The sequence below is a fragment of the Sceloporus occidentalis genome, unplaced genomic scaffold (assembly GCF_023333645.1).
Source record: "Sceloporus occidentalis isolate IW3139 unplaced genomic scaffold, rSceOcc1.0.p SCAF_2, whole genome shotgun sequence".
In the NCBI taxonomy this organism is placed as follows: Eukaryota; Metazoa; Chordata; class Lepidosauria; order Squamata; family Phrynosomatidae; genus Sceloporus; species Sceloporus occidentalis.
This window is the reverse complement of record NW_028316982.1, coordinates 6,985,812-7,010,117: the sequence shown is the minus strand read 5'-3', so window position 1 is coordinate 7,010,117 and position 24,306 is coordinate 6,985,812. Positions and strand designations below refer to the sequence as shown.

Genomic DNA, 24,306 nt, shown 5'->3' with positions numbered 1-24,306 from the left:
TTTCAAGTTGTTTCCGACCTATGGCCACCCTAAGGGAAACCCATCACAGGGTTTTCTTGGCAAAATAGGTCATTACCATGTTGGTTTTAATATTTTTTAAAAATAAAACAACTAAAATGATTGAAATAGCCATAAATGGCTGACCTACACAGAGATAACAACAAGGAGAAGGCTGGATGTACAAGAATATTTGCAATTTTCTGCATGGCAGAAGGAGGTTGGATGGCCCTTGGGACCCCTCCCAAGTCTAGGATTGTAGGATTCTGGTTTGGGATGCATTCTGTATGAACATTGTGCATTTTTTGTGTGCAGAAGGCAGCATTTTCTTCATAGAGAGCAATTTCCTGCACAGAAAACCTGAATTCCTGCTAAGAAAAGAACATTCTTGCACAGAAAAAGCTGTTTTCTGCCTCCCTGCCCCACAAAAATCATATGTGGACTGGAAAAATAATATGTTCGGAACTTCAAATAATCATTGAAAAGTGCAGTTTTTGTCGATTTTTATGCAGGAGGGAGAAAAATGTTAAAGTTATTTGTTGCTGCCTGCAAGAACAAAATGCATGAAGATTTATGTACCCTGAATGCAGGAGTTCCTTCGAAATGTAACATCTGCCAGAAGGCTTCCCTATTAATTGCCATTTAAGCCTGGTTGTGAACATTTTGTTACAAACTGTCCTCTCTTTCTCATTGCAGAGTTACTGGAGCATTTCTGGGGTGAGGCAAGATGAAAACAGGTAGGTATCTCCTTGTACAAAGCTTTCTAGTTTCTTCCCTAGGGTTGGCTGGTTTAAACCAAATGACTTTTTTTTAAAGAAAAAAACTTTTCTTTTAAACTGATTATTCAACTTGCTTTAAAAGAGCACTTCTTTTTAGATAGAACAATTATTATTATTGTTGTTTATTGTTTATTATAAGCTAGAAGGCATAACACTTGAACTGCATTTTGCTAATTAATTTGATGATTTAATAATAATAATAATTAATAATAATTTTTATTTCTACCCCACCTTTCCACAGATGTGATCAAGGCGGCTTACAAAAAATAAGGAGAATAAAATACAGTTAAAACATCAGAGTATAAAAATTTAAAACACCATTATAAGGAGATATGAACAGGAATCTATACAAATCACATTCATCAGGGGCAGAATAAGCGACACTATTTACAATAATCTGGGGTCAAGAAAAACAGAAAAACAAGGGGCAGAAAAAGAAGAACACTATTAGCTAAAGTGAAAAAGCCAGCTGAAATAAGTATGTTTTTAATTGTTTCTTAAAAGAAACTAGTGATGCAGAGGAGCGGAGCTCTATAGGAAGCTTATTCCACAATGAGGGGGCAACAACAGTAAAAGCCCTCTGCGAGGTCCTCGCCAGATGAAATTTAGGGACCTCTAACAGATTTGTCCCAGATGTTCTGAGTGTGCGAGGCGGATTATATGGGGAGAGGCGGTCCTCCAAGTACCCTGGGCCCAAGCCATTTAGGGCTTTATAGGTCAAAACCAACACCTTGTATTGAGCTCGGAAGCGAACAGGCAGCCAGTGAAGATCTTTTAAAATAGGGGTTATATGGTCTGTCCTGGAGCTACCAGTGACCAATCTGGCTGCCATATTCTGCACCAATTGTAACTTCCGGGTTTGGTACAAGGGTTGCCCCATGTAGAGCGCATTGCAGAAATCCAACCGAGAGGTTACCAAAGCATGTACAACAGTTTCAAGGTTCCTATATTGGTATAGTCCTATGCTATTATTATTATTATTATTATTATTATTATTATTATTATTAATTTCCTGCTTTCCCCCCAAATTTGGGAGTCAAAGAGGCTCACCAACTGGAGTCCACCAACTTGTCAATATAACTCCCACAGTTATATTGAAAGATGTAAATCATATCAAAACCTAATTAGGATTGTTAATGTTAGAATGCATTAAAACATGACTGATGAAGCTTTCTAATGCAGTCAACCTTATGTATCCATGGATTTTTAATCCACGGATTCACCCATCCACGGATTTAAAATATTCAAAAAATAACACAAATTCAAAAAGCAAACCTTGCTATTTGATATTAGGGACACAATTTCACTATGCCATTGCATTTAATGGGATGTGAGCATCCAGATTTCAGTATCCATGGGGTGGGGTGGGGGTGTCCTCAAACCAAACCACAGCAGATACCAAAGTCCCACTGTACATAAAATAATGTTTCACAGTATTAATATAACAAACAGGATTCAATTCTTTTCATTTAAACATTATTGGTAAAAACTGCTTTAAATAATTTTTTAAAAACAGTTTAAACCAAAAAGACCCAGGTTTGAGTTTTTGGGGGTTTGTTCTGTTTTGTTTTAAAACAATTTATTCCAACCCTGTTCTTCCTTCCTCTGGATGTGGGGTGGGGAGGAGGAAGGAAGGACATCTATACCTACACAACATCTTAGTGTTCAAAAGGTGTATTGCGATGATGATGTGCATCTACCAACCCACCCACACTTTCTTTTGGCTTCTCTTCCACAGGATACCTTCAGGTGTTCAGAGTGACCAAGCAGACATCTCTGGAAGGCCAGTAGGAAAGAGGACCATGCCAAAAGTGGACCGCGAGTTGAGGGAAGGTAAGAGTTTCTCAGTAGAAGAGTCACTGGACAAGATCTCAAGGGACATTGCATTACACCAGTGCAGAGTAACCAGATATCCTCCTTTCCCAGGATATGTCCTACATTTTATCTTCTGTCCAAGAGAAAGTTCAAATGTCATCTTTTTTTAGCATGACTAAGAAGCATGAATTTATATTTATATGGGTGTTTTCAGTACTTATTTGGTCATGTCTTGCATTTTTCTTGAATGTCCTACTTTTTGTGGTGCCTTGTCTTTCTTTGTGGTTATGACATCTGGTTGCCCTGAACCAGTGTCTATACACTGCAGGTCTGGAAGGCTGGTGGCTGCTCCTTTTTTTAAGTACTGGTGATTGGACAGCAACTGGGGGTACCCTCACAACCGGTCAGTGGCCTTTTGGTTTAGGGGCACCATGGAGCTGCCCCTGGGGACAACCCAGCTGTTTTTTGTGTAGCTAGGGGGAAGTGTTGCACAAATAGGTGCCATAGACTTCCTTGGGCAATGTCCAAGGATGTACATAAATCAGTTAGGGTAAACCATCCAAGGAGAACCAGTGTGGTGAAGTAGTTTGAGCATTGGACTCTGACTCTGAAGATGAGGGTTCGATCCTCCATTCAAGCCATGGAAACCCACTGGGTGACCTTGGGTGAGTCCCACATTCTCAGCCCCAGAAAACCCTGTGATATGGTCACCTTAAGAGCACCATAAATCAGAAATAATTTGAAGGCAGACAACAAATAAAACAGTATCCCAAGAGGAGTCTAACCACAGCACCCAAATTTTCAACATCCACTCTGCAACAGTAATAACTCCCAGAGAGTCGTGAACTTGCATTTCTAAAAGAAATGTCTGCCATCCAAAGACTCTTATTACCACCAAGATATTTGCATCCAACTCACCTCAACCAGGGAAGATGCGAAGGCAGGTGGTTGGAACTGGAGAAGGAAATGTGTTGACGTAGACCACAGACCCTCAACAGTGGCATATCCCTTTAAATAAAACAGCAGCAACATTATATTGGCATAAATCATATTGTTGGTCCCAAGGAGACTGGAGCCATGGAATCCATGGAGTTGACCTGCATTCCAGCCATTGTGGGACATCTCTTCACAGATGTGTCTCCTCTCAACCTTTTGGATTATGCCTCCCACTTTCCCAAGCCTATTTGACAGGATGTCGGGCATTGTAGTCCAACGCAATTGGAAGGCATCAGATTGTGGGAAGACTGTTGTGGAAAGGACTGAATAGACCCAATTGCTGCAAAGGTAAACCATTCTTCGCAGATGAAAAGGCCAGAGCCAGCCAGAGGCCCAGGGACAGTAATTTTTATTCATTTATTTGCTTATTTATTTATTGCTGGCTTCAGGCAGACTTTGTTCTGCATACGCCAAACTGACTTTCGTAGAAATGTTCCTTAGGGTCAGCATTTACACAGATGCCTTCTATTTTATATTCATCCAGCCCCACTTTTTTTTAAGAACAAAAAAAAAAAAAAAACCCTTGCCATTTTGCAAACACAGATAAATTTCCTATGATTTAGAGCCCCTTTGCCTTCTTCCCATCTGATTTGGTTCCAGTCTGCTTCCTTCCAACAACAAGAGGTCTGAGTGTTTCCAAATGCCTGGCTTTTGTCTTCCTCTTAAAATCATTTTTTTTAATCCTCTCCCCCCCCCCCCCCAAAAAAACCAGGCTGTCCAGAGAAAAGACACAGCCCCTCTGTGTGTGCTTGAAAAAGAAAAAGACACAAAGGCCCCAAGAAGTATTTCCCTCCTAGAAAAATACTTCTTTACCCACAATATTTCATGTGACACGTGGCTGATTTGCTAAATGACATAAAGGGATCCCACCCAAGGCTTGCCAGACCCAACCTAGGATTCCACAAGTGGTAAGAAAAGCACTGGGTCACTCCTTTTCCAAACACAGACCTGTTATTATCCACTAGAATTCGGAGGCTAACTGGTAGTCTGGAAATCCATTTTGGCTCATTGCAAAAACCCACCAAAAATCCCTTACAGCTCCCACCAAAAAAGTAAAGCCTGCATATAAATGGCTTTACTGTAGGGGATATGTCACTCTGTTTTATGCCAACTGCATCCCTTCCTGGAATTGGAAGATCTAAAAATGGTGATACATATGCTGGTAATCTCAAGGATGGACTTTTGCAATGCTTTCTACATTGGGCTACCTGTGTAACAAGTTTGGAAACTTCAGTTAGTTCAGCGGATGGCATCCAGTTTAATCGCTGGTACATTCAGGAGTAGTCATATCACACCAATACTAAAATCACTCCACTGGCTGCCAGTTAGTATCCAGGTAAAGTACACAATGGCCTGTTACAGACAGCCAAAATAAAGCTGCTTCGAGTCACAGTGGAGGTATGGTGTTTCAATGATGCATGCGTCCTAAGAGTCCAGAAGTTGCACCAAAGCCACACTCCATTCCTAAGCACTGGAGTGCAGCTTTGGTGTGGCTTCTGGACTCTTAGGATGCATGCATCATTTAAACAGCATACTTCCAAAGAGACCAGAAGCAGCTTTATTTTGGCAGTCTGTAACAGGCCAATGTTGATTATTACCTTTAAAGCCCTACATGGTTTGGGTCCAGGTTACCTACAGGATTGCTTTCTCATGTATAATCCATCTCATATATTCAGCTCCTCTGGTGGACATTTACTCCAGTCTGCCAGGACTAGGTTGACAATTGTCAGCCAGAGGACTTTTTTTCAGCCGCCCCCAAATTGTGGAATGACCTGTCAGTAGAGATTCAGCAGCTCAACATGCTGTCTGAGTTTAAAATGGTGTTGCAGATTTCTTCTGGCAGGCCTACCCAGTCAATTTTAAACTGGTATACTGGTTTATTTCTTAATTTTATGTTTGGATGACTTTAATGTGCTTTATGTTTCTGTGTTTTAATTTAATGTGCTTCAGGCTGCATCTACATTTCAGAAATAAGCAAGTTTGAAACCACTTTGACTACATTGGCTCATTGCTATGGAATTCTGAGACAGAGAACAGGAACCGGAACAGTGGATGCAAGCTACAGGAAAAGAGATTCCACCTGAACATAGGAGGAACTTCCTGACAGTAAGGGCTGTTCAACAGTGGAATGCACTCCCTCGGAGGGTGATAGAGTCTCCTTCCTTGGAGGTCTTTAAACAGAGGCTGGATGGCCATCTGTCAGGGATGCTTTGATTTGGATTTCCTGCATGGCAGGGGGTTGGACTGGATGGCCCTAGTGGTCTCTTCCAACTCTACGATTCTATGATTCTATGATTCTATGATTTGTGTGAAACAGTTAAGCTTCTCTGTCGGATAGCTCTGGTGCCACATCAAACTACAAATCCCAGAATTCCGTAGCACTAAGCCGTGGCAGTTAAAGTGGTGTCAGCCTGAATTATTTCTGCATTACGGGAGTAGCCTGAATGGTTTTATATGTTTAAATCTGTGTTGTGCCCTGCCTCGGGCCTTGTGGATAGGCGGGCAAGAATTGAAAGTTGTTGTTGTTCTTATCTTATCATGAGGTGCTGCCCTGTATCTGTCATTACTTTTACCCAGATGAGAATAGCTGTGGAAATAATATTGCAAAATATTTGAAAACTGGTAGATATGTTTCTTGAGTGTAGAGAAAACCTGATGAGAAAAACCCTGAGTTGACATTTCAGGACATTATTTGCCCAAAATTCTCACATGGTTGTTTTGCACACAGAAACATGATATTTTTGTGCAGTAATATTCAGTTGTGCAACCTTGCAATTCAGCATGAATGCACTGAAATGATATTTCTTGTGCTGAGTTGCAAAACTGCACAAGTAAAATTTTTATTTTCTACACAGGAAATTCTGTTTCTGGCACAAAAATCCCATGTGCAAATTTTGTGGAGAATAAGTCCGGAAATGTGAATAATCTTTAAAACTCGTTAGTTTTCAAAGACTTTTTCACAGCAGGAAGAAAATTGTTTAAATTACTCATTGCTTTCTTCAAGAAGAAAACTAGTAAAGAATTACATCCTAAACTGATAACAGTTTTGGGGATTCTTTGACAGCCGAGAAAGCTGGCAAAAGCTACAAATTAAATTTCAACAGATTATTTTCAAGCTCTGATTTCAGGAATACCTTGCACCTTGTTGTCACCACAAGCAACTATTTGGTTTGGCTGTGAAGTGAGGCTATCCATCCCCTTCCCCACACATCTGAAAGTCTTTGCTGGGCTCCCACACAACCACATTTTTATAGACCCACAGCAATGTTGATGACTATTTCAGACAACGGTAGATTCTTTCACCGAATGCACCAAATACGCCCACCTCCACAAAACCCAATGTAGTAGAAACTAGCAGCTAAAATAGAAAATGGTTTATGTTGGCTGGCCCACAAAAACTCCATTAGCTGTGTGTACTGTAAGCAGGGACAGGGAGATGTGGAATGTAGGCTTGTGCCTCCGCACTGATCTGCCTCCTCCGGGATTCCAGGATGAACCTTTTAGAATGAGGCACATCTGTTTTCTGAAAAGCCAGAGGGAAAATAGAAAGCCCCCAAATCTCTTACTTCACAGATCATCCCATCTCCACAAGTCACAGCTGCTGATGTTGCTGCTGCCTCCTCCAGATTTGGCTCCATCTCCAGGCACCGCACTCAATTCTTTTTGTAAAATATTTCAGGGGGATGTCCTGGCTTGAGGTTTTTTCAGGCAAATTTTGCAAGGAATCCTATAAAAGCCATCACACAAATGCACACACATACATACCCACACCACCTTCACACAGAAGCTTTGTTCTGCAGTATTTTTTATTAAACAGAAGCTGGATGGCTATCTGTGGGGAGTGCTTTGATGGTATCTTCCAGCATGACACAATGGGGCTGGACTGGCTGGCCCTTTGGGATCTCTTCCAACTCTATGGTTCTATGGTCCAAAACACACTGAAGAAATAATCCAGTCTGAGACTGCTTTAAATGTCCTGGCTCATTGCTAGGGAATCCTGGGAATTGTAGTATATTGTGGCACCAGAGCTCTCTGACAAAGAAGGCTAAATGTCTCACAAAAGTACAGTTCTCAGAATTTCCTAGCACTGAGCCAGGACAACTAAAGTGGTATCAAACTGGATTATTTCTGCAGTGTGTTTTGGAACTGTTAGATATGTTTCTTGAGTGTACAGAAACCCTGATGAGAAGAACCCTGAGTTGACAAGAATCTTCACATTTCAGAACATTATTTGCCCAAAATTCTCACATGATTGTTTTGGATACAGAAACATGATATTTTTGTGCAGTAATATTCAGTTGTGCAACCTTGCAATTCAGCATGAGTGCACTGAAATGATATTTCTTGTGCTGATTTGCAAAACTGCACAAGTAACCATTTTATTTTTGGTGCTTTTCTTTTCTTTTTTTGGCAGGGGAACAAATCTTGCCATGAAAACCCCATGATAGCTTTGCTTTGGGGTCACCAGGCTGTCTTGGATGAAGCCGATTATCTAGACCCATTTCAAACCAGCTTCAGGGTGGGATATGGAGTTGAGACTGCCATGGTTGCCTTGGTCAATGATCTCTGTCTGGGCATTGACAGGGGAAGCATGACCCTGCTCGTGCTTTTGGACATCTCAGCGGCCTTCGATACCATTGACCACAGTATCCTTCTGGAACACCTGAGGGAATTGGGTATTGGAGTCACTGCACTCCAGTGGTTCTGTTCCTACCTCTTGGGCAGATTCCAGATGGTGATGCTGGGAGACAGCTGCTCTCGTAAAAGAGAGCTGACATCTGGCATCCCTCAAGACGCCATCCTGTCCCCCATGCTGTTTAACATTTACATGAAGCCGCTGGGTGAGATCATCTGGAGACATGGGGCACGGTGTTATCAGGACGCTGATGATACCCAAATTTATTTCTCTATGTCCCTGACTGCTGCAGTGACTAAGGATGGCATCTCTCCTCTAAATGCCTGTCTTGAGTCGGTAATGGGCTGGATGAGGGAAAGCAAACTCCAGAGAAAATGGAGGCACTTGCGATAGGGACCCCTGGTCCAGGGATGGAGATTTGTCAACCAGTCCTGGATGGGATCACACTTCCCCTAAAGGATGAAGTTCGCAGTTTGGGAGTGCTCCTGGACTCGTCTCTTCAGCTGTCATCTCAGGTGGAGGTGGTGGCCAGGACGGAGTGCATGATACCAACTTTGGTTGATATGCCAACTGCACCCCTACCTGTCCCAGAGGGACCTTGAAACAGTGGTACATGCTCTGGTAACCTCTCGTTTAGATTTCTGTAATGCGCTCTACATGGGGCTACCTTTGTACCAAGTTCGGAAGCTTCAATTGATCCAAAACGCTGCAGCCAGATTGGTCACAGGTACATCCAGATCTGACCATATTACTCCAATACTAAAATCATTACACTGGCTGCCAATCAGCTTCTGGGCCCAATACAAAGTGTTGGTTATTACCTTTAAAGCCCTATATGGCTTGGGCCCGAGTTACTTGAGGGAATGCCTACACAATCCACCCCACACTCTCCAAACATCCGGGAAGAAATTATTGGAACATACAAAGACCAGACTAATCACAACTTTCCACAAAGCGTTCACAGCCGTGGCCCCCACACTTTGGAATAACTTACCGGAAGAGATCCGTCTCATCACCACCTTAGAAGCCTTTAAGAAGGCACTTAAGATGGCTCTCTTCCGGTGAGCCTATCCACCTGATCTTTTATAGTGGATCTTACAGAATTTTTTACACCTGATTCAATAGTACAGACACAGACAACGACTTGGCTATGTTAATGATTTTACTGTATTTTGGTGTGTTTTTATTGATTATTTTATGTAGTATTGTGTAAATGTATTCTTTGATTTTATCGGTTGTAATCCCACCTCAATCCTCAGGGAGAGGCGGGAAATATAAATAAATTTTATTATTATTATTATAAGTTGGAAAGGACTTGAAGGCACACAGCAACAAGAGAGAGAGGAAAGTATCTCACTGTTTCTGCTGAGGATGAAAAGTGCTTGAATCTAGATAGATAGATAGATAGATAGATAGATAGATAGATAGTCAGTCAGACAGACAGACAGACAGACAGACAGACAGAGAGACAGACAATCAATACAGCTTCTTAATATTTTTTTGATTTTCCTTGGGGTGCTGCAATAGAGATTTTCATAGTGAGGGCTTGCAGTCTGAAATTTCCCTTCACAGCCTTCAGAGTCCCCACTGTACCTCTGCAAGGACACCACCAAGAAGGCCTGGCAAAAATCCTTTCTCTCTTGATATCTAGGAGGCCCCCTCCTCTTTGAGGATGTGAAACTGGTCTATAACTCAGAGCAGCTGAATGGGACCCAGCGGGTTCTGCTGGACAATGTGATCTCAGAGGCAGAGTGCCGGGAGCTGCACCACATTGCCAATGTGAGTAGTCCAAGGTTGGGCAACTGGAGAAAGCTAGGGGGGCACATAAGTCTCCCAGGAGACCTTGGAAGCACCAACCCCAACAAAAAACAAAACAAAACAAAAAAAAAACCCACAATATTTGCCCCTAAATGCCCTCCGGAGGACATTCTGCCATGTTTTTAGGCCCCTAGACCATTGTAGGCCCAGGAAAGATTTTTTTTAACATCAGAAAATCAGCAGAATTCCTTTCCGATTCACTTCTTGTTTTTTTAAATGTGCCTAAATAGGCAGGGGGACTAAAAGCAGAGCAACACACCCCTCATGCCCTCTAAAAGAATATTTCTGACCCTTGAAGGCACGCCCTCAGGCCATACTTTACCCACCCCTGGCGTAGCCACTGAGGTAGCACACAGGCAAAGGTGATTTTCTGTATAATGTTGCAATGAAGGAGAACAATATTGTGAGATCAAATTGCAAAGCAAGAAGGCCAGGGAAAGATTTTTAAAAAAACCCAAACAGTTACTAGCAGTATCTAAGCAGTTTGCAACTGTAAGCTAATTGCCCCCAACAAAAACAAGCGGCTCCAGCCCACCCTTTTGGGGCAGTCTGTCGAGCCCTATAGACTCCTATTTTATTTGTCTGAGTTGTAAATCCTAGAGTTGGAAGAAAGCTCTAGTCAACCCCCTTCTGCCATTCAGGAAGCCACAATCCAAACACTCTCTGTGCCAGATGGCCATCCAGGCCCTGTTTTAAAAACTCCAAAGAAGGAGACTCCACCACACTCTGGGACTCTTACTTTCAGGAAGGTCTTCCTAATGTTGAGATGGAATCTCTTTTCCTGTATGGCATCCCTTAAAATATTTAAACAGGGTTGTCATGTCCCCCTTTAACCTTCTCTTCTCTAGGCTCAACATACCCAGCTCCCTTAGCTGCTTCTCATAGGGCTTGGTGGTTTCCAGACCTTTCACCATTTTGGCTGGCCTCCTCTGGACATGCTCCAGCTTGGCAAACCTGTGAATCCTTTTGTGGAGTCCTTTTTAGAACAACTTTGGTCTCTCTTCCACCTCTTTCAGGGTGTTCTGCTGGCTGGAGATGGCTACAGAGGGAAGACTTCACCTCACACCCCCAACGAGAAGTTTGAAGGGGCCACTGTTCTCAAAGCTCTCAAGGTGCAAGACACACTGTGCAACTATTGTTAGTTTTCATAGAGTAGGAAGAGATCCCAAGGATCATCCAGTCAAACCAGTTACCTCTTTAGGAAATCCACAGTTAAAGTACCCCTGAGAGATGGCAATCTAAACTGGGAATAGGGAGGGGTATGGTTTGAATCTTCCTTATCTGAAATGCTTGGGACCAGAAGTGTTTTGGATTTTGGATAATGTTTTTGGGGGAATACCTATATTTGCATATATTTACATAATGAGATAGCGAGCCAGCATGATGTAGTGGTTTGAACATTGGACTACAGCTCTGGAGATCAGCGTTCAATTTCCTCTCAGCCATGGAAACCCACTGGATGACCTTGGGCAAGTCACATCCTTTTAGCCCCAGAAAACCTTAGGTTCCCCTTAGGGTCACCATAAGTCAGAACCCACTTGAAGGTGCATAACAACAAACATAATGAGATATCTTGGAGATGGGATTCATTTATGTTTTATGTACACTTTACACATAACCTGAAGGAAATTTTGTACAAGATTTTGAATAATTTTGTTCATGATAAAAAGTTTGCATACATTGAACCATTAGAAAGAAAGATGTCACTATCTCAGCCAGCCATGAAGAAAGTTTTGGTTTTTGAAGTATTTCAAAATTCCGAATTCAGAATAAGGAAGACTCAGCCTGTATGCATCTATCTGAGAAAGTAGGCTGAAGTCTATGGAAGCCCATGCTACTAACTTCTTTGTTTCAGTTAGTCTCAGAGGTGTTACAAGATCTTTTTGCCTACTGATTTTCCAGACTAACATGGCTATATCTTTCAGTAAATTAATTTTGTGGTTAAACCTGGGTCCTATCCCCAAGATATTTCATTATGTACACATATGCAAATACAGCTCTTCCAAAATCTGTTTTAAAATTTTACAACACAAAATACCTCTAGTCCCAAGCATTTTAGTTAAGGAAGACTCAACCTGTACTTAATTAAGTGTCTTTTTCAGGCTCTACTTAATGAAAACATAATTTACCCATGTCTCTGTCATCAGCAGAATGGATCTCCTTCTCCTTGAGTAGCTGATGTCTGATAAAGTAGATTTGGGGAGGGAGTTACATTCATAGCAATAGTGACAAAATCATGCCTAAGTACTGATCATGAATACTGAAGAGTTAGCCATGTTGGTAGCTATCAGGCCAGGAGAGATTACTTAGCTAAGTTTACTTAAACTTAACTATGTAACTTGTTAAGTATAGTTGGTACTCCATATCCACAGTCTTTATCCACAAATTCAAATGTCCATGGCTTGAAAATATTCAAGAAAATATAAATTCCAAAAAACAAACCTTGATTTTTTTATTTTTTTTATTTTTATTTTATTTTATTTTATTTTTTGCCATTTTAGCTAAGGGGACACCATATTACAATGCTATTGTATTTAATGGAACTTAAGCATCCATGGATTTCGGTATCCAAAGGGGTTCCTGTGACCAAACCCCAGTGGATACCAAGAGTCCACCAACTAAGTAGGTGGTAGTGGCCATAATAAATACATAAGGGCAGAATTATGTATCATCTGCTGATGCAACATGTAACTTCCTCTTGCTCAGCCCAGCCCCGAACCTGGCAGAAACAACATTCAACTGGGCTCTGCTCAATGGCAAAATGGACTACGCAGCTGATGCCTGGTAAAATCTGAAGTGGGGGGTTATGATTGAGACAAAATCATGCTTAACTAGTGCTCATGAATATGGAACAGTTATGGATGAGTAAATCTAGAAAATCATTCTGTATTCATGATTGCTACTTAGGCACAATTGTGACACTATTGCCATAATTGTAACTGCCCCCCAACCTGTTTTACCAAATATCAGCTGCATGGAGAGAAGGAGGTCCATTCTGCTGGTAATTGGAGCCCAGGTGAATTATGTTTCCATCAAGTTTGAAAGGGGTTGGGCCAAAAAGCTTGTGTGATATAGTGGTTTGAGTGTTGGATTATGACTCTAGAGATCAGAGCTCAAATCCCCACTCAGCAATGGAAACCCATTGGGTAACCTTGGTGAGTCGCTCATTAGAAGACCCTGTGATAGGTTCACCTTAGGATCTCCATAAGTTGGAAGCACCTTGAAAGCTCACACCAACAACGCCAACAATAAATAAAATGGTGGTTAATTAATTAGGGTTCCCCTGTGCATGTGGAAACTTCCCGCTGGTTTCTCTGGTTGTGGCTATAAACTAGGCTACGTTTACCACCTGAGGTCACCATTAGAAGGTGCAATTGGTCCTGCCATCCAGCAGCGTGGGAGAGGCTCATTGTCTCCTTGCCAGGTGGGCCACGATGTGGAATGATTCAATGGTCCTGATTTGTTCTCCCTGCAGTTTGGTTACGAGGGTCGTGTCCCCCTGCAGAGTGCCCGCCTCTTCTACGACGTCAGTGAGAAAGCCCGCAAGATTGTAGAATCCTACTTCATGCTCAACTCCACCCTCTATTTCTCCTACACACATCTCGTGTGCCGGACCGCCCTGTCAGGTAAGTCCAGGAGGAGATAATGGGGCCTCCCAAAATGCAAAGCTATCCTTTCGTAGCAAGTGTTGGAAGGACTTCTTCACCCTATTCCTCTGTGGAGGAGCCTCACCTGAAGCAAGGTTCAGCTGAAGCATGAAGTAGCTTCTGGTTTCAGCTCTGTTGTTCTCCCAGAACTGTGGGGAAGGAGCCCAACTCAAGAGTACCAAGAAATTGAGACTGATCTCACCCATGATTGTGGGGTACCACTTCACGTTTTAGTCTGAAATTTAAAGATGCTATCCAAGGTTCTGGACTTTCTCCACCAAACCCTCTCCCCAAAATGGTTTCACACACTGCATCACATCTTTAAAATTCTGACTAAAACCTACAACAGAGTAAGTGAGCATCACCAAGTGAAAACACCAGATAGGAGGCTTTGCTTATAATTGTACAAAGCTGCTGCCAGGCAGAGGAATTAATACCATGCTAAATGGAAAAAGTAGACCATTTCCCACATTTTTATAATTCATGGCTTGTGCACAGCTTGGGAAGAAATGTCAGTTGTGACCAGAAAGAAGGGATTCAGCTGCATCCATAATGAGCCTTTTACATACAGCTTCCATTCAGCTTCTGTGTTTTTCTCTTTTCTTGTGAGCTGGAATGTATCTGCAGTACACAGGTGTAGCAGTACACTACCACTTTAACAGTCATGAATGCATCCTTGGAAATCCTGGGATGTTGCACTTTGGTGAGAGCTACCTAGAATTTGTGCTGCCATTCAGGTGGACTAGAGAGCCCTTGTGCAGCTCATCAAACTACAGATCCCACCATGTCTCTGTGTCTATCATCTCCAGGTGCAGCTGACACACTGGCCTTAACTGTGCAGATGCATTTCTGATCACTACTAAAATCTGGGCCTCCATCTTGAGGGCTCAATTCAGAGGTACATCCAAACTGTGAACCTCTATATTTGAGGGGATTGTGGAAATTCATAAGCTGAATCTCTGTTCCCTTATCTGCCGTGGGGCTGATCAGGAGCACCTCAGTCCAGAGACAGCTGTTTGCACTAATGTCAAAGGGATGGTAAATCTGCTCTGGGTTTTAGTCCTTTTATTTATTATTTATTAAACCTTTATTTATTATTTATTATTTTACCATCCTGGGCATAAAATACTGTTTGAAAACACTGAAATTCTGGGCCATGCCAACCACTACCATGTCAGGATGCACAGGGATGCCATTGAAATTCACAAACATCTGGATAATTTCGATCGGAAAGAAGAAACCCTTAGAGTGAACAATATTTGGCTACCAGTCCTGAGGAATAGCAAAATAAGGACTCAGCAAATGCAAATGGGAAACCCCTCAGAGTCAGGGGCTTTCCCAGCAGATAATGATCCCCAATTAGCAGACATTGATCCTCTTTTGCATTAGCCTCCCAGCCTGAGGACTGCCATCAGCACAGAACAAGACACATGCAAATCACTCCCAGGCTCAAACAGTATATATACACTCACTTTTTCCAGGCAAGCATTCTCTGAAGATGCCAGCCACAGATGCTGGCGAAACATCAGGAAGAAACTCTTCTAGAACATGGCCACATAGCCCGAAAAACCCACAAAAAACTATTAATGCCGGCCATGAAAGCCTTTGACTTCACATATTCACAGATTATTTGCACCTGCCACCAAAAATATATATTCTTCTTAAACATCGGTAGGTCCTCCAGCCATCATGCTGGAGGACCTACAAATGCCTAGAGAGAATGTTTCTCTGGGCATTTGTAGGTCCTGCAGCATGATTCCTTGGTCAACCATCAGGGGAAGTTGACCATATAGTCATACTGGAGGACCAACAAATGTTTCTCCAAACATAATGTTTCTCCAAACATTTGAAGGCCCTCCAGCACGATTCTGTGGTGAACATTCAGCAGAAGTTGACCATAGAGTCATGCTAGAAGACCTACAGATGCCTTGAGGGAAGTTTCTCTGGGTATTTGTAGGTCCTACAGCATGATTCTATGGTCAACATTTGGGAAAGTTGACTATAGAGTTGCACTGGAGGACCCACAGATGCTTAGAAGGAGTGTTTCTCTAGAATTTGTAGGTCCTCCAGCGTGAATCTGTGGTCAACTTTTAGTGGAAGCTGACCATAGAGTCATGATGGAGGACTTACAGATGCCTAGAAAAGTGCTCTCAGGTAAAAAAAAAAAAATAGTGGGTCTGTATTCACAGTTTTTCCACTTTTGTGGGGGAGGGCTGCACCCCTAACCCCCACAAGAGTTGATGGCTGTCTGCAATAAATTGAAGACCTGCCTTGTTAGGATTGTCTTCATCAGTCTCAAAAAATATCAGGATGGGGTTGGCCACTGAAGAGTAATATTTTTTGTCTGGTTCAGGACAACAGGAGCGGAGGAATGACCTGAGCCACCCCATCCATGCGGACAACTGCCTACTGGACCCTGAAGCCAATGAGTGTTGGAAAGAACCTCCTGCCTACACCTTCCGAGATTACAGGTGGGTCTTTCACTTTGGAGGGCATGAAGACATTTTAATTTTATTAAAAGAGAACCCCCTAGCATGAACCTGTCTAAATTTTAAGAGCTTTGGGGGAGGATTTTTTTCTCTGATCCTCCACTATCACAGGTACATTTGGGCAGGACATGGGAGACAGAGCCTTCTTGGTGGCTGCTCTGGGGTTGTTGAACTTTCTCCCGTGGGAGGCTTGGCTGGTTCCATCCCTGCTCTCTTTTCTCCAGCAGGCAAAGAACTTTTGAATTAAATTGGTCTTCAGATTTTAGTGGGTTGAGACAGAAGGGTGCTTTATGGGGTATTGTGTCCTTTTTAAAAACATCTTCTGACTGTATTTTAAATGTGTTTTGAATTAATGCTCTAATATGTCCCAATTAAAAAAAAAACTTGTTTAGTGGCTTTTTAACTACCGAATATACTTGTGTTGGTCGACCTCATGTATAAATCGAGGGAAGGTTTTATTATTAGGATTTTACTAGTACTTTGTTTTAATCCATACTGTGAGCCACCTTGGGTCTAATCCCAAGAGAAAGGTGGGATATACATTGAATAAACAAACAAATAAATACCAGTTAGAACATTTTAAGATAATTGTCTTAATGCGCATCGGCCCCCTTGAGCATTGGTCCCATTATGCATTGACACACTGGTGAGGGAATGTCTCAGGATTCCATAGGATGCAGCTACAGTGGTTTCAAATTGCATTATTTCTACAGTGTAGATGCACCCAGAACTCAAATCTTCCACACTCTCTCACACAAGCCATTCATACACCTTACAAATCCTGATTCTAACTAAATCAGATACCTGCAGTCTGTCATTCACCAACTCATTAATTGCCTTTATGCAAATTTCATCAAACATTTCATCAATCAGCATTCACTCCAACCTGCCATTCTTTCCCTCTTCCCAATACTTCCTTACTTTAGCCTCTATTATGCAACCAATAAATTGAAAAATAGTGCTTAATACATGTCCATGATATCACAATGTGCCCCTTCAAGTATCTTGAGATGCATCTCCACTGTACAAACAATGCAATTTGATGCCACTTTAAGTGTTCAGCTCCATCCTCAGATTTGTAGTTTTGCAAGGACTTTAGCAATTGCTAGAAACAAAACCCCTCTAGGCATTTCTATGGATTTATAGTTTTGCAAAGTCTTTAGCCTTCTCTGCCACAAAGTGTTGGTTCCCCACAAAGCTACAAATCCCAGGATTCTGTGCTATGGCAGTTGAAGTGGTGTCAAACTGCATTGTTTCTACAGTGCAGATGCATGCTTGAGCTGCAGTCTCACAAGACCCACAGGGGGATCTCATTCCAGGTAGGTCTGTCTGTATAGAATAGGGGTGCATATATCCTTGCCCCCCCAAGACTTACTTTTCCTCCTATCTTCCTTAGTGCTCTCCTGTACATGAACAATGATTTCGAAGGCGGTGATTTCATCTTCACTGAGATGGATGCCAAGACAGTAACGGTGAGCTAGCCCTCCTTTTCTTTAATATGTCTGATTGTCTTCTACAGTGGGAGAACCAGCAAGGTGTAGTGGTTTGAGCATTAGTCTCCAGCGAATCAAAACTCTGGAGACCAGGGTTCAATTCCCTGTTTGGCCATGAAACCCACTGGGTGACCTTGGGCAAGTCTCAGCCTCAGGAGAAGACAACGGCAAACTTCCTCTGAACAAATCTTTCCAAGAAAACCCCATAATAGGTTTGCCTTTGGGTTGCCGTAAGTTGGAAGTTACTTGAAGGCACACAACAGCAGCAGCTTCTACAGTGAGTTGTCCAATTCCTATCACTGTCCGCTAATCCAGTTGAGTTTAGCATCACCACAAAGATGCTCAAATGCCTGGCAAGACAGGTGGAGGCGACATTGCCAGCTTGGGACCCAGATTTCATCACAAGGCTGCTTAAAAGCCCTCAAAAGCCAGAGAGGAGAAAGAAAATCTCCACTAAAAATAGCCTTCAAGTGAGATGAGGAATTACCTGGCCTTCTCCTGCCACCAACTGGCCATATTGAGAAATGATACTTTATTAGTATAGATTGTCCACAGAATAAGGAGGTATCACTAAAACTACCTCTGCACTGCAGAATTAATGCAGTTTCACACCGCTTTAACTGTCATGGCTTCATTGTATGGAGTTCTAGGATTTGTAGTTCTGTGAGCTATAGGAGGGAGCCATGGCAGTTAAAGTGGTGTCAAACTGCTTTAATTCAGCAGTGTGGCTACAACCATGGTTTGCAAGTCAAGCCTATCTGTTTGGTGACAAAAGCTAGCAAGAACCATATTGCTTCTACAACACATTGGCTGCATGCAGCATTAGTGCAGTTTGAGACTGCTTTAACTGCTGTGGTTCAGTGCCATGGAACTCTGGGATTTGTAGTTTGGTGAGACATTTAGGCTTCTCTGTCAAAGAACTCTGGTGCCACAACAAACTATAAATCCCAGGATTCCATAACATAGAGCATTGGCAGTTAAAGTGGCATGAAACTGCGCTAGTTCTGCAGTATGGCAGCAGCCTCCTACAAAGCATGCAATGGCTATGTGAGGCTGCAGAGGCTTTTCTGTAGGTCAGGGGATGAGTATCAGCGTAGTGTAGATCCGCATTTAAATATTTGTGCTTCACTGAAGGAATGTAGGTTGCTACATTACAACCTGGACTTAGAACGGATATATTGCCCTTTGATGGACATAGGATGCTAAATACTGTGAAGATATAAAATATTTCTTATTGTGGCAGAAATCTTAATTAAAATAAAAAATCTCTAGTACTGGGGCTTTCCCAAGTGGAAAAATCAAAGGGATGTATGAATATTTCTGCAAGGCATTGTATATCTTCCTGTGGTTCTTAGTTCAGCTATGGAACCCACTGCTATGTGATACCAGCTGACCACTTGGATGGTCCTGAATGAGCATGGCTTGCATTTGACATGTTCAGATGAATCGGTTCTGGGGTTAGGATAGCTTTAAAGGGAAAAATAGCTTGGTAATGTTGCAGCTTTTATCCACTGTTAGAAACTGGAGACTGAGTTTTGCTTTGAATCAGAACTTCCTCTGTCATGTTCTTATGCATGCTTATGTCTACTCACCAGGCCTCTATAAAACCCAAATGTGGGCGCATGATCAGTTTTTCATCGGGTGGTGAAAACCCTCATGGTGTGAAGGCAGTCACCAAAGGCCAGCGATGTGCAGTTGCCTTGTGGTTCACTCTCAACCCACTTTATCGGGAACTGGTAAGTTTGATCTGTGATCAGGGGAGTGCAAATTAGGTGGATTGCCCCCCAAATGCCCACCAACCAGGGTGAAAATGTCCTGTTCTGAGGGATACTCTATAGATAGTCTCTACATTCAAAGAAATCCAGAAACAGGGGTGGGAATCATGGGGCCCTCCAAATATCAGTAGACTACACTTCCTAGCATTTTTCACGATTGACTTTGCTTGCTATGAAGCTGATAGGAATTGCAATCCAACAATATCTAGAGCTCCTCATGATTCCCCGCCCCAGCCTAAAAAAAAAAAAAAAAAAAAAGAGAGAGAGAGAGAGAGAGAGAGAGAGAGAGAGAGAGAGAGAGAAGTATTTGCCAAATTTATTTTGGAGAGAGGAACTATAGTTCCCAAGGTTTCCATACTGGTATGGGAATTCTGGAAGCTATTGTCCAAATAAAGATGCTATGAGATAAAGATTTAAGCTAAAATGCCAGGATGGTAAAAGGCATACAAAGCCTTCCTGTTCTGTTTTGCAAGGGATGCAAAAGATGCTGCTTGTGACTTGTAAAATCCTATATGGTTTGGAACTAGGAATCTATGGCTGCAACTCTGTGTCTTTATTCATGTGTTAGTCTGTAGAATGCAGAACATCTGTGTTCAGTTGAAGGTTGCAGAGGCAGAGTTGCACACATGAGTCCATTATAGGACTGATCATAGGAAGGGCGGTATAGAAATAAAAGTATATATATATATATATATATATATATATATATAATACATGAAGGTAGGCATCCATGAACATTGGGTGGCACATTCTGTTGTGTGAATTGCCATTCAACACAAGGGTTGTGTAATACAATGACATATGGGAGGGAGGGATAGCGGTTTTTAGAATTTTTAACTGTACAGTCCATCCTCGCCTTACGCGGGGGATCCGTTCCGGATCCCTCCGCGTAAGGCGAATTCCGCCTATGCTCGAGCCCCATTGGAAACAATGGGGCTTGTGCGCGGTGGCGCAGCGGTGCGGGCGAGCGCGGGACACAACGTGCGCACACGCCCATTCAATTGAATGGGACGTGCAGCCCCTTGCGCCCCGCGCATGCCCCGCGGCTTGAGCGCATATGCTCAAGGCCGCATATGGCGCTGGCGCGCTGTATCTCGTTTTATTGTTGTAATCTGCTTGGATTCCAAGTGATTAAGTGGAATTATTATTATTATTATTATTATTATTATTATTATTATTATTTTGTAACTCCACATGTGAGGATTCACACCATGCAAGCTTACCCTAAGATCTTAGCCAACTTCTTTGCTTATTTCATTCCTGCACATGAGAACAAAATATTCTCAAAGGTTATCACGCCACTGGCTGAGATTATGAGAGGTTTTGTATGATTCTTATTATTTATTTATTTATTTATTTATTTATTTATTTATTTATTTATTTTGTATGCCACCTTTTCCCTGGAAAAGGAGCCAAGGCAGCTCACAGATAAAATGGTTTAAAAACTGTGCAATAACATTTAAAAACAATTAAATTCATCATGCTAAAATGTATAAAATCCCATAAAACAAACAAAAGTTGAAAACATAAATAGAACAGAACACACACCTGATATAAAACCTCCCTGATTCTTCCTACATCTCAGGATGTTTTTGTGACAGATTTATCAAAACAAAAGGCATTGGCTGAGATCTTACAAGGAATAGCTTTAAGATGATGGAGCTACAATCCTGATATTTGCCGGAATCCTAAATCACGTTTTACTTCATGAAACATTATGCATACTCACTCAGCTAAGTAAGAGAGGTGCTAAGAAAACCTGTTAGTGAATTGCAGAGATGTGTATTCGGATGCTCGCAAAAGTGTGTGTTGTATACTGAAACTAATGTGCATTAATTCACAATTCCCATTGGTTCACAATGTCCATCTGTGTGCAATGCTCATTGGGTAGTTTGCCAGCTCTGCTACATAGTAATGTAACAGCAGCGCTTTACTGAATACAAAACTAACCATTTCTAATTCTCACATAGATAAGTCCTCTTCCAAAGACATAACTCCCATACAGGTTTCCGCCCGATTGTACTCCGCACAAAGTTCTTTTTTTTCCTTAGCCAAAAAAGACCAAAAATGCAAAACTGTGAAAACTATGCAAAAGCTCTTTGAATACATTGAGATGTGAGGAGACACTATTTCTTGTTGTTTGCAGGAAAACGCATGAATATTCTTTACATCTCTATTTGGAAGTAGACTATATGAAAGATTGTATTCTTCCATCTGTGTTTGTCCATATGTTAAGATGTTTGGGGAATTCCTGCCACCTTCGAAGGCATATTTGTGGGGGGATGCAACAGAAAGATTTCTTGGCAGTCATTTCCAGAGGAACTCCCTGATGAGGGAAGCTTTTCTAAAACCCCAAGTTCTTATATGTTTATGAAGTTTGCAAAATTTCTTAATGTCAGACAGACATAACCAGATTGGAGTACTTCTGCCATCTAGTGGCACACTGGTGAATTGACTGGGGAAATGTCTCAAAATGTGTTTCTATATTTGTCTGCTGAAAAACAAAATAATTGTTGTTGTCGTTGTTATCCATCACCCATCATTTACTTATTTATATGGCACCATTACTGTACATGGTGCTTTGCAAATAAAAGACCAGCCAGTGAAAGGCAGCTGTAATGCTGGTTAATAAAGTTTGTATAAGTTTCTAATTCACCCAGAACTCTTTTGGCAAATGTAATGATACCTTTTGAGTTTAACTCTCCTTGACTGTACAAAAAGTTTATGCGTATGAATGCTATATAAGTATTGGCCAATTTACCTAGGCTGCAATACAGCTGAATATATGCACGTTTACATCTTATTTATTTCACCAAGAGAGTCCCAAATCCTTCAGTATTCCTCATGTTACCAAAAAGCATGAATGAAGCCATGACCCAAAGATCCGCATTATTCCTGGCACATCCCCATCTTGAGCACTTATGGCCTCCTTTCTCTTTTTCCTCCCTCAGGAACGAATCCAAGCCGACGAAGTCATTGCAGCCTTGGATCAGGAGCATTTTGGACCCAGAGAACTTGACATCAACCCCAGAGACGAGCTATGAACTAGGCCCATGGACACAGAATTAAAATATTTATTTAATATTTGTTTTTTAAAAGAGATTCTTATCAGAACCCTTTATTTTTGTACAGAGCCTCGGTATAAATTAATGGACGGGTTTAACGGGGAACGGCAGAGGGGCATCCATGCCTGGGTCCCCCTCCTCCTTCTGCACTGGACACAGCTCACGGTGTTCAAAACTGCACATTTTTCAAAGGCCTTCTCTCAGCGGGAAGAAAACTGTTAGCATTAAACTAATTTAGGCTGCCTCTGCACTGCAGAAATGATGCAGTTTGACACTGCTTGCACTGCCATGGCTCCATCCTATGGAATCCTAGGATTTGTAGTTTGCTGTGGCCCCAGAGCTTTCAGAGAAAGCCAAATATCTCACAAAACTACACACTGCAAAATTCCACTGCAGTGAGCCATAGCAGTGAATGTGGGGTCAAGCTACATTAATTCTGTAGTGTAGATGCAGCCTTAGTGAAGAATTACAACTCTACTCTTTCAGAGGAAGGGAGGGAGATGGAAGAAGAGTGGAATCACCCTTCTGTTGACTGGGGTTGGTACACTTACTATTTACCACGGGGGTAAAATTCAAAGATATAGCCATGTTATTTTGTAGAATCAGTATGTACAGAGATCTCATAACACCTTTGAGACTAACTGAAAAGAAGACATTGGCAGCATGGGCTTTCATAGTCTTCAGTCTACTTCCTCAGATGCATTTGGTGGAGTGGAAGATCTGTCCCTGGCTTTCACCTCCACAATGCATCTGAGGAAGTAGACTTTAGTCTAGGAAAGCTCATGCTGCCAACTGCTTTATTTCAGTTAGTTTCAAAGGTGCTACAAGAGCTCTCTACATACTATTTAACACAGAGAACACCCCTATCCAACTTTCCTCAGGATGATTTCCAGTTAATGCCCCACAGGTTTGAGTCGGAGCAGCTCAAGAGCATAGTGCTATGTTTTTTGTGCTGCTTTGATTCATTTTTGCAGACTTTGCTCAAGAAATCCTCCTGGGAAAGAGGAAGACTTTGTCTTCTGGGTCATCTCTTTGTATCTTTGTTCACATATTCCCTCAACTGAGATAGTTTCTGCCTGCATTTTGAATGCATTTGCTTCTTCCACCCATGGCTTCTTTTGACTGCCTCTACAAGGTAGCTCAATGGTATAGTTGTGCCATAAACACCTGTTTTTCCCAACCACCAGCAAGAAGACATCATGCTTGGATCACATCTCCGCACCTCCTCCCTTTGTCCTTGGGAATGAGCGGCCTCACACAGAGGTGTACAATAAACTGAATCTTGTCGGCACTGCAGAGTTTCTGAACTGGGATGTCATGTGTACTATAGAGTTGTGTCTAAGCTCAGGAGGAATAAATTAAAACTCAGAAAATGTGTCTCTTTTTCTCCTCTTTTATTTTTTCATCCAACCAATTATTAGTAAAGGAGTGCAAAAATGTGAAATGCTGGAGGCAGATAAGCCTTTTCTGGGACATTCTGTTAATGACATTTTTGGGCCTAAGTGTGGCTTTTGCATGCACATGTCTCTTTTGGATGAGAACTTCCTGACCTACCTGGACAAGCTTTAAATGCACCAAGTAGTTGGAGTGCAACAAGATAACATTCCCAGCCCCCTCCTGCCAGGGATGCCATATTGAGGATGGAGCAAGCTTGTTTTGTGCTGCTCCAGAGACTAGGACTTGGAGCAATGGATGTAAGCTACAGGAAAAGAGATTCCACGTAAATGTTTGCAGTAACTTCTTGACAGTAAGAGCTGCTTGACAGTGGAACACACTCCCCCAGAGAATGGTGGGGT

The 24,306-nt window shown here is 42.0% G+C and overlaps 1 protein-coding gene across 1 annotated transcript in view; it reads left to right on the top strand.

Moving 5' to 3' along the window:
* The window catches only part of P3H2 (prolyl 3-hydroxylase 2), a 118,008-nt gene extending 94,135 nt beyond the window's left edge, over nt 1-23,873 (top strand). The window contains exons 7-15 of the mRNA XM_089508679.1: nt 694-734; nt 2,515-2,609; nt 9,875-10,002; nt 11,058-11,153; nt 13,517-13,667; nt 16,042-16,159; nt 17,574-17,649; nt 19,266-19,406; nt 22,397-23,873. Coding sequence (XP_089364805.1) covers nt 694-734; nt 2,515-2,609; nt 9,875-10,002; nt 11,058-11,153; nt 13,517-13,667; nt 16,042-16,159; nt 17,574-17,649; nt 19,266-19,406; nt 22,397-22,489 — 939 coding nt within the window. The 3' untranslated portion in view covers nt 22,490-23,873. The remainder of the gene's footprint in view (nt 1-693; nt 735-2,514; nt 2,610-9,874; nt 10,003-11,057; nt 11,154-13,516; nt 13,668-16,041; nt 16,160-17,573; nt 17,650-19,265; nt 19,407-22,396) is intronic.
* Nucleotides 23,874-24,306: the final 433 nt, after the last annotated feature.